Raw genomic sequence first — 10,566 nt, forward strand, 5'->3', positions numbered from 1 at the left:
GTGAGTGCTGGGCCACATGGGGGATGCCAGGAAATGAAAGGCAGCCTGTGTCATGGCTATGACATCCTTGTGCCCTTAGCAGGCCTATGGCAGGGACAGCACATACGTGGCAGGGCGACTGTACCCCTCCCCAGGTGGTGGGTCCTCGGGGTCCCTGCACAGCACTGCACGCTCGGGCAAGAGCCATCACAGCTACATCCCCTTTGTGCGACGGTACTGGGCACAGCAGGGGCCAGGGCATGGGTTTTTGTGGTGTCCTGTGCTGTTGTGGCACTGGGATGACAAGATGGGATGGTGGGGTAGCAGGGTGCTGGGGTAGTTGAGTGGTGGGTTGGTCGGGTGGCAGTATGGCATTGCGTGGCATGGGGGTATTGGGATGGCAGGATGATGGGTGGTGGGGTGACATGGTTCTGAGGGTGTTGGGGTGGCTGGGTGGTGGGGCGGTGGCATGGGTGCACAGCAGTACAGTGGCAGGGTGGCATGCACGTGGAGTGGTGAGGTGGCAGGGTAGTCACAGAGTGGAGGGTTGAGGGGGTGTCAGGGTGAAGAGGTGGCAGCGGTAGGTGTCAGGGTGATGGATATCAGGGTGGTGGGTGTTAGTGGGTGGATATTGTGTCAGTCAGTGGGTGACAGTCAGTGAGTGACAGTGGATGGTGGGTGTTTGGGAGTGGGGATCAGGTGTTGATGAGTATTGTGTCTCCACAGAGAGGATTCAGGTCTGGCAGGCAGCCCGGGGCCAGTACCACTGCCTGAGCCTGGGGGACTTTTCCTTGACGCCCAGGACCAGCCTGAGGGTATGGCCTTACCCAAAGGGCAAGTGCGCCCAGCCTCGGCCCAGAGGGCAGGAGGTGTCTCTGGGCACCCCCTGACCTGTGACTCCCCAGAGCACGACACAGACTCGGACAGTGACTTGTCCCTGGACGACCCAAGTGGATCCTACGGCTCCACACATTCCTCTGACAGCGAAGACGAGGCCCCCTGTGGCTGGGACCCCCTGCCCGGGGCTCCCTCAGGTCCCCCCGGCCCTGGTAACACCTCCAGGAGGCACCCCGTGGAGATGAGGGATCTTCAGCCTAGCAGGGTGCTGATTGGGAGCACCCAATGGGTTGGGGGAGGTCCCTTGCCTTGTCCAGGACACTGATGGAGGGCACCTGGTGGGTATAGGGGTCCCTTGTCCAGTGTGTAGTGGTGATAGAGCCATTGTATGGATTTGGGGGGTGGGAGGGGGTCCCTCATCTTGGCTGGGTCATGATGCAGGGGGCACACAGTGACAAAAGATCCCTTGTCCAGCATGGAGTTCTGATAGACACATAGTGGTATAGTGGGTATAAGGGAGAGGGTCCCTTGTCCAGTCTGGTGTGGTGATGGGAGACCCCTAAAAGGTTTGGGGGGGTTCCTCATGCAGAGTTGCTGATTGGGGCACGCAGGGGAGAAAAATGGCATCTTGTCCAGTTTGGGGTTTGGATGGGACTGACGGGTTTGGGTGCATCCCTTACACTGACTATGTGTTGGTGGGGGCACCCAGTGAGGATGGAGGGGTTCCCTGGTCCTGCCTGTCCCAGCTTCCTTCCTTCCCCACAGGTGACTCCCCGGTGCCCCTGGGGTGCCCATACTGGCCAGGGGAGTTTGTAACGACAGCGAGCGAGAGTGAGGGACCAGGAGGTAGCGAGGGGCTGCGAGTGCAGCCAGCAGGGGGCCAGGGACATCCCTGGGGTGACCCCCCCCGGCCCAACGGCGAGGCACACTCCAGGGAACCCCTGCTGCTGCCCCTGCCCCACCCCCACAAAGGTACGGGCTGCCATGGCACAGGTAGCACTCCGTATCTGGCCTCCCCACCCATGGGTGATGCTCTTCTGCAGGGATACTGAAGAAGAAGTGCCTGCCCCCCATCAGTGAGCGGGGCAGTGCCCAGCGCCCTGGGCCGCCCCCACCGCCTCCCGTATGCACGGCTGCCTCCTCGGGCAGTGATGCAGGGCCCCCCCCTGTCCCCCGGCCTCGGCAGAGCCTCCAGGAGCAGCTCAGCGGCCTCACCCCCATTGCTATGAGCATCCGCACAGGCACTGCTGACGAGGACTCCTCTGGTTCCGAGTGAGTGCCCACCACGTCTGAGGGGTGCTCATTGGGAGTTATTTGAGTGCCAGCGTGCCCTCTGGGCACCTGTTGGGTTTGATGGTGCCCTTGGGGTGCCAGGGTTCCTGTTGGGTGGACAAGCAGTCAAACACCACTTGTTAGGTACCCTTTGGGTGCTTGTCAGATGCAAGGATGGCTGGGTACCAGGGTGCCAAGGTTCCTGTTGCACTCTCATTTGGTGCCACAGTTTCTCTCAGGTGCCTATTGGGCACACATTGGGTCCAACATTGCTTGTTGGCTGCCCATCAGGTGCCACAGTACTGACTGGACACCCATTGGGTACAACATTACCTGTCGGGTATCCATCAGGTTCCAGGGTTCCCTTTGGGTGTCCACTGGGTGTCAGGGTACCCAACAGGTGCCCTTTGAATCCAGTGAATATTGGGTGCCAGGGTGCCCATCATGTGTAAGGGTGTTTGTTGGGTGTCCATAGGGTGCCAAGGTAACCAACAGGTGACCATTGAGTGCTAGGATTCCTCTGGGGTGCCCATGGGGTGCAAAGGTGGCTGTTGGGTGCCCACTAGATTCCTACTGGGTGCCCATTGAGTGTTGGGTTACCCACTGAATACCCATTGGATGTCCATTGACTCACACACTCACTGGGTGTTCATCAGGTGTAACTGCACCCACTGGATGCCAATTGACTGTCCATGGGTGCCCATTGACCATTGGATGCCCATTGTGCATCCATTGACCATTATTCAGTGTCCACTGACTGTCCATTGGTGCTTCATGACCTCTGTGTGCACACTAGGTGCTCCTTGGGTCTAACAGCACCTGTTGGGAGTGTGTTAACTATTCATGAGTGTCCACTGACCACTGGGTGCCCCTTGGGTCTAACAGTGCCCATTGGGTGTTGGAGTGCATGTTGGGTGCCCACTGACTGTCCAAAGGTGCCCATTGACCACTGGCTGCCCACTGGGTACCAGGGTGCCCACTGGAGCATTCACTGGGTGCTGGGGTACCCACTAGGTGCCCCTGACCACCCACGGATGCCCAGGGCAGAGGTGGCACAGCAGCACTAACCGTACTCTTCTTTCCTCCTCCACCCCCCAGATTTCTGTTTTTTAATTTTCTCCATTAACCTGTGGGGCTGGGGGCTCCCCCGCAAACCCCACCCCACCATCTCCCCCCAGGGGTTGCTGCTGGGTGCTGGGGGGCACAGAGGGCACCCTAGCACCCACCTCCTCCATCACGCATCTGTCTGTCTTGTTTTTTATTCTCCCACCATCCTGCACTTTGTATCCATCCCCCACCTCCCCCCATCTGTTCGTCCCCCCCACCAGGAGCGACGAGACCTCGATCTAATGGGGACCCACCCAGCAGGCAGCCCACCCACTGTGCCAGGGACACCAGGACAGGGAGGGCACCAGGATGGTGGGGGCAGGGGGTGGAACACACCAGGACTGGGGGTGCACAAGGATGGGGAGGACATCAGGAAAGAGTAGGGAGCCACAACCCCTCCCTCAGTGCACTTTGTATCCTTGCAGGGATTGGCACCTTGGGGAGGTGGCACAGGGTGCCCTTGTTGTCCCCCCATGATCACCCCCAGCTCCTTTGCCCAGCAGAGTGTTTTATTTAAAAAATACATGAAAATACAGAAAAAGGAATTTATAATCAACTTCCCCCATTGTGCCAACTCCCCTTGCCCCCCAAGGTGCCAACCTCCATGAAGGTGCAACCCATCCCATGGTGCCAACTCCCCCAGGTGGGGGGCATGTGGAGGGGGGGATCAGCTAGGGGTTACAGGGAAGTCTGGCACCCCCCTACCCAGGGGCGAGGCTCAGGTGGGGGAACCCAGGGATGGGTGTTGGGGGGATGAGGGACCCCTGGGTGCTGAGGGATGTGGGGGGTTTCCTACTGCTGATGGGATCTTTTGTAATTAAAGCAAAACTCAGTGAGTGCCTCGGCTCATCCCTGGGGAGGCCTCTGGCTCTGCCACCCCAACCTTAGCTGGTCCCTGCGGGCTCCAACTCTGCCCTGCAACTTGTCAACCCAACAGGTGCCTTGGCTGCTCCCTAGGAGCCCCTGGTGCTGCCTGCCTCCTTCCAAAACCCAGTGGATGCCTCAACTCATCCCTGGGGTGGCCTTGGCTCTGCCCCCCCCAGCCTAGGTACCTTAGCTGGTACCTAGGGGGGGTCTGGGTGCCCCCAGGGCCTCTGGGTGGGTGTGGGGTGGTTTGGGGGTGTCACCTCGGGGTGCTGCTCACCGCCGTCTTGCGGGAGGGCCGCAGGCGGGCGGGGGGGGCTCCTGGTTTGCACCCTGAGGCACCAGTTGGGGGGGCTGCCCGTGCTGCCCCTGCACCTGCAAAGGGGAAAGAAGCCACAGGGAAACTGAGGCATGGGGGATGGGGCATCCCCCGAACCCCCCGAACCCCACTACATCCTTACCTCTGGGTGTGGGGGTCCTCCCACCTGTTGCTGGAGTCCGAGGGGACACCTTGGGGAGGGCAGTGGGTGCCGGGGAACAGCCAGAGGGGACAAGGGTGGTGGTGGTCCTGGTATGGGGCTGGTGGGTGGGGGGGGGGCAGGAGACTGTGCCCCCTCTCACCTTAGCCTGGCCTGGGGAGAGAGGGGGGGTTGGGGTATGGCCCAGGAACCCCCATGGCCATGGTGTCCCCAGCCCCTTGCCATGACTACCTGCTGTCCCCGCCTGGGGGGGCTCTGACCTGCCCCGGGCAGCAGCTCCCTGCCCCTGGGGAGGACATGGCCGGGGGGGGCCCACGCGACTAGCGGGGAGCCCCCTGCCACCCGAGGGTCCCTTTGCTGCTGCTGTGGAATTACGGCTGGGGTGTGCCTGAAAATAGAGCAGGGGACATCACTCAATGAGTGCCCCCCGCACCTACAGGGCTGGGGTGGGGGTCACAATGCCCCTTGGCGACAGGGGGGCACTCACTGCCCCCATCTAGAATGGATTTGGGGGGGATCTGGGTGTTCAGCCCGGATGGAACATGGCTACACTGGGACCCCTACTACCGGCTCTCACCTACCTTGGGGACACTGGTGGCAGCAGAGGCCCCCCGGGGCTTGGTGGGGAGGCGGGGGATAGGGGCAGGTCCCTGAGACTCCACGGTGGGCAGGAGTGCCCGCACCGGGCTGTCCTTCACCACGAAGGTCTGGCGGCGGGGGCTGCGGGGTGTGGTGGTGGGTCCCGGGGGGTCTCTGGGAGCGGGAGGGGGCAGGTGACACCCCTCCAACTGTGCCGCCAGGCGCGTGGCCTCCCGCACCATCTCTTCCAGATGGGCCCCACTCAGGGGACTCCAGTGCGCGCTGCTGCCCCCGTGCTGGCACCCCCCGCCCGGGCTATCCTCATCCTCCTCTTCCTCCTGGCTGCAGATGGGGAGGGGAAATGGTGGTGTCAGCTCCCAGCGCCGCTGCCAAGAAGTAGCAGGAACCCCCCCCATACCATCCAGGACCCCATTCATTATGTGACACATCCCCCAGAACCACATCTATGAGGGGGACATATCCACAGGATGCCCGGGACCGTGTTCATGGGGTGACATGTCCCCTAGGAGCCTATCTTTGGGGTGCTGTGGCCCTCAGGACCCCAGCTATGAGTTGCCACATCCCCCACAACGCCATCTATGGGGTAACGTGTCCCCTAGGACATTGACAATGAAGTGCCCTGTCCTCCATGTCCCCTCCTATTCCCTATGTTCCCAACTATAAGGTGCCCTGTCCCCTCTGTTCCCATCCACAGGGTGCCCTGTCCCCACTACCCTCCCGTACCTGTCAGACGGGGACAGCACGCTGAAGTCGAAGCTCTCCTCGGTGACAAATCTAACATCTAGGGGGACACTGGGAGTGAGCCCTGGCCCCTCTCCCCAGGGGGGAAATATGGGGGACATGCAGCACTGGCGCTGCCGTACCTCGGTCCTCGGCCATCGCCTCAGGGCACCGGGGCCACCTGCGGGAGCTGGGGTGGTCACCACCGACCCCACCGTGGTTCCCCACCCGTGCCCCTACCCGCCCCTCCGTGTCCCCAACCCCCCGCGGGGGCCTGGTGGCACCGGCCAGCGTGCGGGTGACACGGCCAGTGCCAGGCACTGCCGGGCTCGGTGCCACCGGGATGGGGACAAGGATGGCTCCGCCGGCGCCAGTAGGCGGGGTGACACCGGCGACCTCCGCCAGGGACCACAGCGCAGCACCCCCAGCCCGGGTGTCCTCAGTGCCACAAGGGGAAGTCCCAGCCCCTCACCCTGATCCGTGTGAGTCCCCAGTGCCACAATGGGGTGGTTCCCAGCCCCTATCAGGGAACCCCAGCCCAACACCGAGGGGGCGCAACCCCGCTGGGAGGTTGCAGCCCCACACCCAGGGGTCCCAGCCCCACACCTACACTCTGACCCCGGCGGCCCCCCAGCCCCAAATCTTGATCCTCAGGGGGTCCCAGCCCCATGCAAGGGGACTCCATTCCCGTAGCTAGGGGTCCCAGCCCTGCATCCCGATCCCGAGGGAGTCCCATCCACATTCCTAGGCCTCCCAGCTCCCAGGCGGGGGGTGTCAGCCCCAAACCCCGACCCTAGGGGTTCCATTCCCACTCCTTGGCCTCCCAGCCGCACACTGTAGGGTCTCAGCCCATGATGGAGCGATCCCCCCCCCACACCTGGGGAATCCCCCAGCCACGCACCCCCAGCCCAGGAGACCCCAGTCCCACATTAGGGGGTCCCAACTCCAGGCTAAGAGGGTTCCGGCCCCAATGACGAGTCCCAGCCCGGACCCCAATCCCTTCGTGACCCCAGCCCCACATTGAGAAGGTCCCAGCTCCCACCGGGGGTTCAGGCCCCACAGCCCCAGCCCTGGGGTCCTCAGCCCCTACCAGGAGGTCCCAGCCCCTCACCCCGACCCCACGTCTCCCCATCTCCGCATAGGGTTGTTTACCCGGCGCTCAGCGGCCCACCCGATCTCCCCGCCGGTCTCCCCTCTACCCGGGGGTCTCGGTCTGCCCTCGTCCCCCCTCTCCCCCACCACCTCACCGCCCCCGGCTCCCGCTCGTCGCGCGCGCCAAGGAGGCGTGGCCTAACGAAAGGGCGTGGTCTCGTTCGAATTCCCCCTCCCCTTGCGGCTCAATCGCGGCGCGCCCGCCCCGGGTTCCGATTGGCTCGCGCCCTTTAAACCTCCACTCCGATTGGCCAGTCTCCTCGCCTTTCGCCTCACTGATTGGCTCTTCCGCTCCCCTGCGCTCCGCCTCCATAAGCTGGGGGCGTGGCCCGGAAGCGTGGCAGCTGAGGGTCGTTCCGCCGTCGGTGCCTCCGCAGCATGGCCGCCGTCCCGCCCGACTCCTGGCAGCCGCCCACCGTTTCCATGGAGACCACGTAAGGGGCGGGGCATCGCTCCGGTACCGGCACCGGCACCGGCACGGGAGTCCCTGCACCCCTTGTCGCGCCCCCTTCCGCGGCACTGGTGGTAAATCGGTGTCCGCTCCCTCTCCCCCCGACTTCCATGCAGCCCCAGTGTTCTTGAGTCCGTGGTCCTCCCGGGGCAGTCCGCGGTGTCCGTGATCCCCCGGTATAAGGCACATCTTGAACTCCACAGGTGGAAGAAGCTCCCAGTGTCTCCAGAACGGGACAGCTCCGTTATCCCCCAATATGAACCAGTCCTGGTTTCCGCCTCGTTACTAGAGGGCCTCTTGTTCCCCCGGTGTCCCCCATGGTGTTCGTAACCCCCAGACCCTCGGTACCAGGCAGATCCTAGTGACCCCGTAGTATCCCGTTTGCCCCAGTGTCTCCCGATACCGCACAGAACCAGTCAGTCCTGGTTGTTTCCCCTGGTACCAAGAGCCATCCATGTCCTCCTGGGGTCCCATTGCCCCCCATCCCCTCTCACCCCTCTGGTCCCTGTCCCTGGCTGACCCTGGGGATGGGGGGGAGGGGAGTGAGGGGTCACGTTGAGGTGTTTCCTGGTACCCTTCCTGTTCCCATTTCCTATATTCCTATTTCCCATTCCCTGGATGGGCCTGCTTGGTGCTGGAGCTGTACTAACAGCACAGCCCCCTGACTTTGGTCTGAAACTGAGGTTGGGGGTCACAGTGGGATGACGCTGCTCTGCAGCTGCAAGAATTGACCCTATATGTGGAGGAGTTCACAGCAGGGTGACCCCCCCCCCATCTCCTGTTTCTGTTCCTGGTTCTGTTCCCCACTCCCAGTGTTGTTCCTGTTCCTGGTTTTCCCATTCCCAGGATGGGCTCTCCAGTGCTGGAGCTGTACTGGCAGACAAAGCCCCTAGCTTTGGTCTGAAATTGGGTGTGGGAGTCACAGTGTTATGATCCTCTCTCCCATTCCATTCCTGCTGTTCCCATTCACAGAATGAGCCTGCTGGTGCTGGAGCTGCACTGGCAACACAGCCCCTGGCTTTGGTCTGGAGCTGGGGATGTGGGTATCACTTTGGGATGACCCCATTTCCTTTTCCCATTACCATTCCTGTTCCCCATTTCTGATGCCTTTCCCATTCCCATTCCCTATGTTCCCATCCCAGGATGGGCCCACTTGTGCTGGAACTGTACTGGCAACACGCCCCCCGCACCTGCAAGAACTTTGCTGAGCTGAGCCGCCGCGGGTACTACAACGGCACCAAGTTCCACCGCATCATCAAGGACTTCATGGTGCAGGGAGGGGACCCCACGGGTACTGGTGAGCGCAGGCCTCTGAAATCTCCCTGGGACCTTCCCTGATGCCAGGGGTTCCTGCTGACCCCTGAATCCCTCTGCAGGCCGTGGTGGCGCCTCCATCTACGGGAAACAGTTTGAGGACGAGCTGCACCCTGACCTGAAGTTCACTGGTGAGTGGGGCCAGCACTGGAAGAACACTGGAGGGGCATCCCTGGGACCCCAGGACCCCACCTATAGAGGGGCAGGACCCCTGAGAACACACCTGCGGGATGGGATGGGATGTCCCCTGTGTCCTTGTCCATGGAGTGACATGACTTCCAGGACTCCAGTCATGGGGTGGCATGTCTCAAGGAGGCTGGTCATGGAGTATGTCCTCCAGGACCCTGGCCATGAGGTGACATGTCTCCCCTGTCCCCCAAGATCCCATCTATAGTGTGACAAGTCCTCTGTGTCCCCAGAACCCCATCCGTGGAGTGACGTGACCCTGAGGAGCTTTGCCATGGGATGCCCTGTCCTCTATGTCCCCCATTCCTGGTATGATGTGTCCCTGTTCCCCACAGACACCAGGATCCTGGTGATAGCCAACATGGGGCTGGACACTAACAGGAGCCAATTCTTCCTCATGTTCCCCTAAGACCTCTCAATTGAATGACAGTTTCCCCATGACACCAGAACCTCAGTCAGGGGATGACATGTCCCTGAGACCCCATCTATAGGGTGGCATGTCCTCCATGTCCCCCAGGACCCCATCCCTGGCGTGGCATGTCCTCCAAGACCCTGGTCATATGATGGCATGTCCCTCAGGTTGCCAGAACCCTTGGCCCATGTCCCGCAGGCACTGAGATGCTGGTGATGGCCAGTATAGGGCTGGACAGCAATGGGAGCAAGTTGTTACTGATGTACGCTAAGAACCCTCTGTCAGGTGACAGGTTCCCCAGGAGCCTGTCCATGGGGTGACATGTCCCAAGAATTGCAGCCATAGGATGATGCCCTCCGGGATCCCAATCTTGGAGTGATATGTTTTCCATGATACCGGGATCTTGGCCATGAGACGACATCTCCCCATGGGATGACATGTCCCCCATCATGCTGGAACCTAGGCTGTGGGGTGGCATGTTCCCTGTATCCCCATCCATGAGGTGACATGTCCCTATGTCTCACAGGCGCTGGGATCCTGGCAATGGCCAATGCAGGGCCGGACACCAATGGAAGCCAATTTTTCCTGACACTGGGCCCGGCACAGTGGCTGGATGGGAAGCACAGCATTTTTGGGAGGGTGTGCCAAGGAATGGGGGTGCTGGGGCGCCTAGCCATGGTGGAGACCAACTCCCAGGACCGACCCCTCGACGATGTAAAGGTCATCAAGGCGTATCCATCGGGATAGGGATGTGGGGTGCCCTCCCTCCAGATTGTACTGCTCGTTTGTAATAAAGGATGTTGGATGTGGTGGGCTCCCCTACAGAGTGATGGTTTTACGGGGAGGTGGGGGAAGTGTCTTTGGCATAGTGGGGTCTGGGAGGTTGTGAGCCCCACCCAAAGGGTTTGTGGGTGCCCTTGGAGGGGTGGGTGTCTCTCCTTGAGGACATGGAGCTCCCAGTGGCCTGAGTTCCTGGGTGTGCAGAGTGGATGCCAGAGACCCAAATTTACCTCTACTGTGTTGTGTCTGTGTGTCCTCAAAGTTTCCTGGGACTGCCCAGAGTGTCCTTCCACCATGGACCAGCTGGATCACTGAGCTTTGGGTGGAAAGGGGGGTCCAGAGTGGAAAGGGAAGCCCAGAGTGGGCTTCCCACACAGCACTGGGGACCTTCAAACTGGCAGTGGGGTCCTCAT

General features: G+C 61.6%; 3 protein-coding genes across 11 annotated transcripts in view; 2 read left to right on the top strand and 1 right to left on the bottom strand.

The window, feature by feature from the left end:
* CELSR2 (cadherin EGF LAG seven-pass G-type receptor 2) overlaps positions 1-4,032 on the top strand; it is a 30,992-nt gene extending 26,960 nt beyond the window's left edge. For 2 of the 8 annotated variants that reach the window (XM_039710892.1, XM_039710896.1), the window contains 6 exons: positions 80-213; positions 706-794; positions 885-1,028; positions 1,582-1,788; positions 1,860-2,088; positions 3,187-4,032. In XM_039710892.1, coding sequence (XP_039566826.1) covers positions 80-213; positions 706-794; positions 885-1,028; positions 1,582-1,788; positions 1,860-2,088; positions 3,187-3,214 — 831 coding nt within the window. In that variant the 3' untranslated portion in view covers positions 3,215-4,032. The other 6 variants (XM_039710894.1, XM_039710893.1, XM_039710897.1 and 3 more) reach the window with 6 other exon arrangements.
* On the bottom strand, positions 3,302-7,159 carry PSRC1 (proline and serine rich coiled-coil 1). Of its 2 annotated transcripts, none has more exons than XM_039710902.1 (7): positions 7,106-7,159; positions 6,002-6,039; positions 5,862-5,919; positions 5,120-5,459; positions 4,770-4,926; positions 4,521-4,691; positions 3,302-4,434 (listed from the first exon to the last, which is right to left on the bottom strand). In XM_039710902.1, the coding sequence occupies exons 2-7, from the start codon at positions 6,015-6,017 to the stop codon at positions 4,319-4,321; spliced, it is 858 nt and encodes a 285-aa protein (XP_039566836.1). In that variant the 5' UTR covers positions 6,018-6,039; positions 7,106-7,159; the 3' UTR covers positions 3,302-4,318. The 2 variants fall into 2 exon arrangements, with proteins under 2 accessions (XP_039566836.1, XP_039566835.1); XM_039710901.1 differs by having other exon boundaries at positions 7,011-7,125.
* A 143-nt stretch (positions 7,160-7,302) lies between these two features.
* Positions 7,303-10,183, top strand: PPIL1 (peptidylprolyl isomerase like 1). Its single transcript, XM_039710883.1, has 4 exons — positions 7,303-7,444; positions 8,604-8,758; positions 8,838-8,906; positions 9,900-10,183. Exons 1-4 carry the CDS (start codon positions 7,389-7,391, stop codon positions 10,118-10,120), a joined length of 501 nt encoding a protein of 166 aa, XP_039566817.1. The 5' UTR covers positions 7,303-7,388; the 3' UTR covers positions 10,121-10,183.
* The last annotated feature ends 383 nt before the right edge of the window (positions 10,184-10,566 follow it).

Source organism: Passer montanus, unplaced genomic scaffold, assembly GCF_014805655.1.
Source record: "Passer montanus isolate IOZ18808 unplaced genomic scaffold, ASM1480565v1 scaffold237, whole genome shotgun sequence".
NCBI lineage: Eukaryota > Metazoa > Chordata > Aves > Passeriformes > Passeridae > Passer > Passer montanus.

Bases quoted from the DNA above. Each gene is read 5' to 3' on its own strand.
- PPIL1 (XM_039710883.1), top strand. From the start codon at position 7,389: ATGGCCGCCGTCCCGCCCGACTCCTGGCAGCCGCCCACCGTTTCCATG. The intron at 8,759-8,837 runs GTGAGCGCAGGC...ATCCCTCTGCAG, and splicing joins AGGGGACCCCACGGGTACTG to GCCGTGGTGGCGCCTCCATC. The intron at 8,907-9,899 runs GTGAGTGGGGCC...TATGTCTCACAG, and splicing joins CCCTGACCTGAAGTTCACTG to GCGCTGGGATCCTGGCAATG.
- PSRC1 (XM_039710902.1), bottom strand. The intron at 4,692-4,769 runs GTAGTCATGGCA...CTCTCTCCCCAG, and splicing joins CCCCCAGGCGGGGACAGCAG to GCCAGGCTAAGGTGAGAGGG. The intron at 4,435-4,520 runs GTAAGGATGTAG...TCCCCTTTGCAG, and splicing joins GAGGACCCCCACACCCAGAG to GTGCAGGGGCAGCACGGGCA.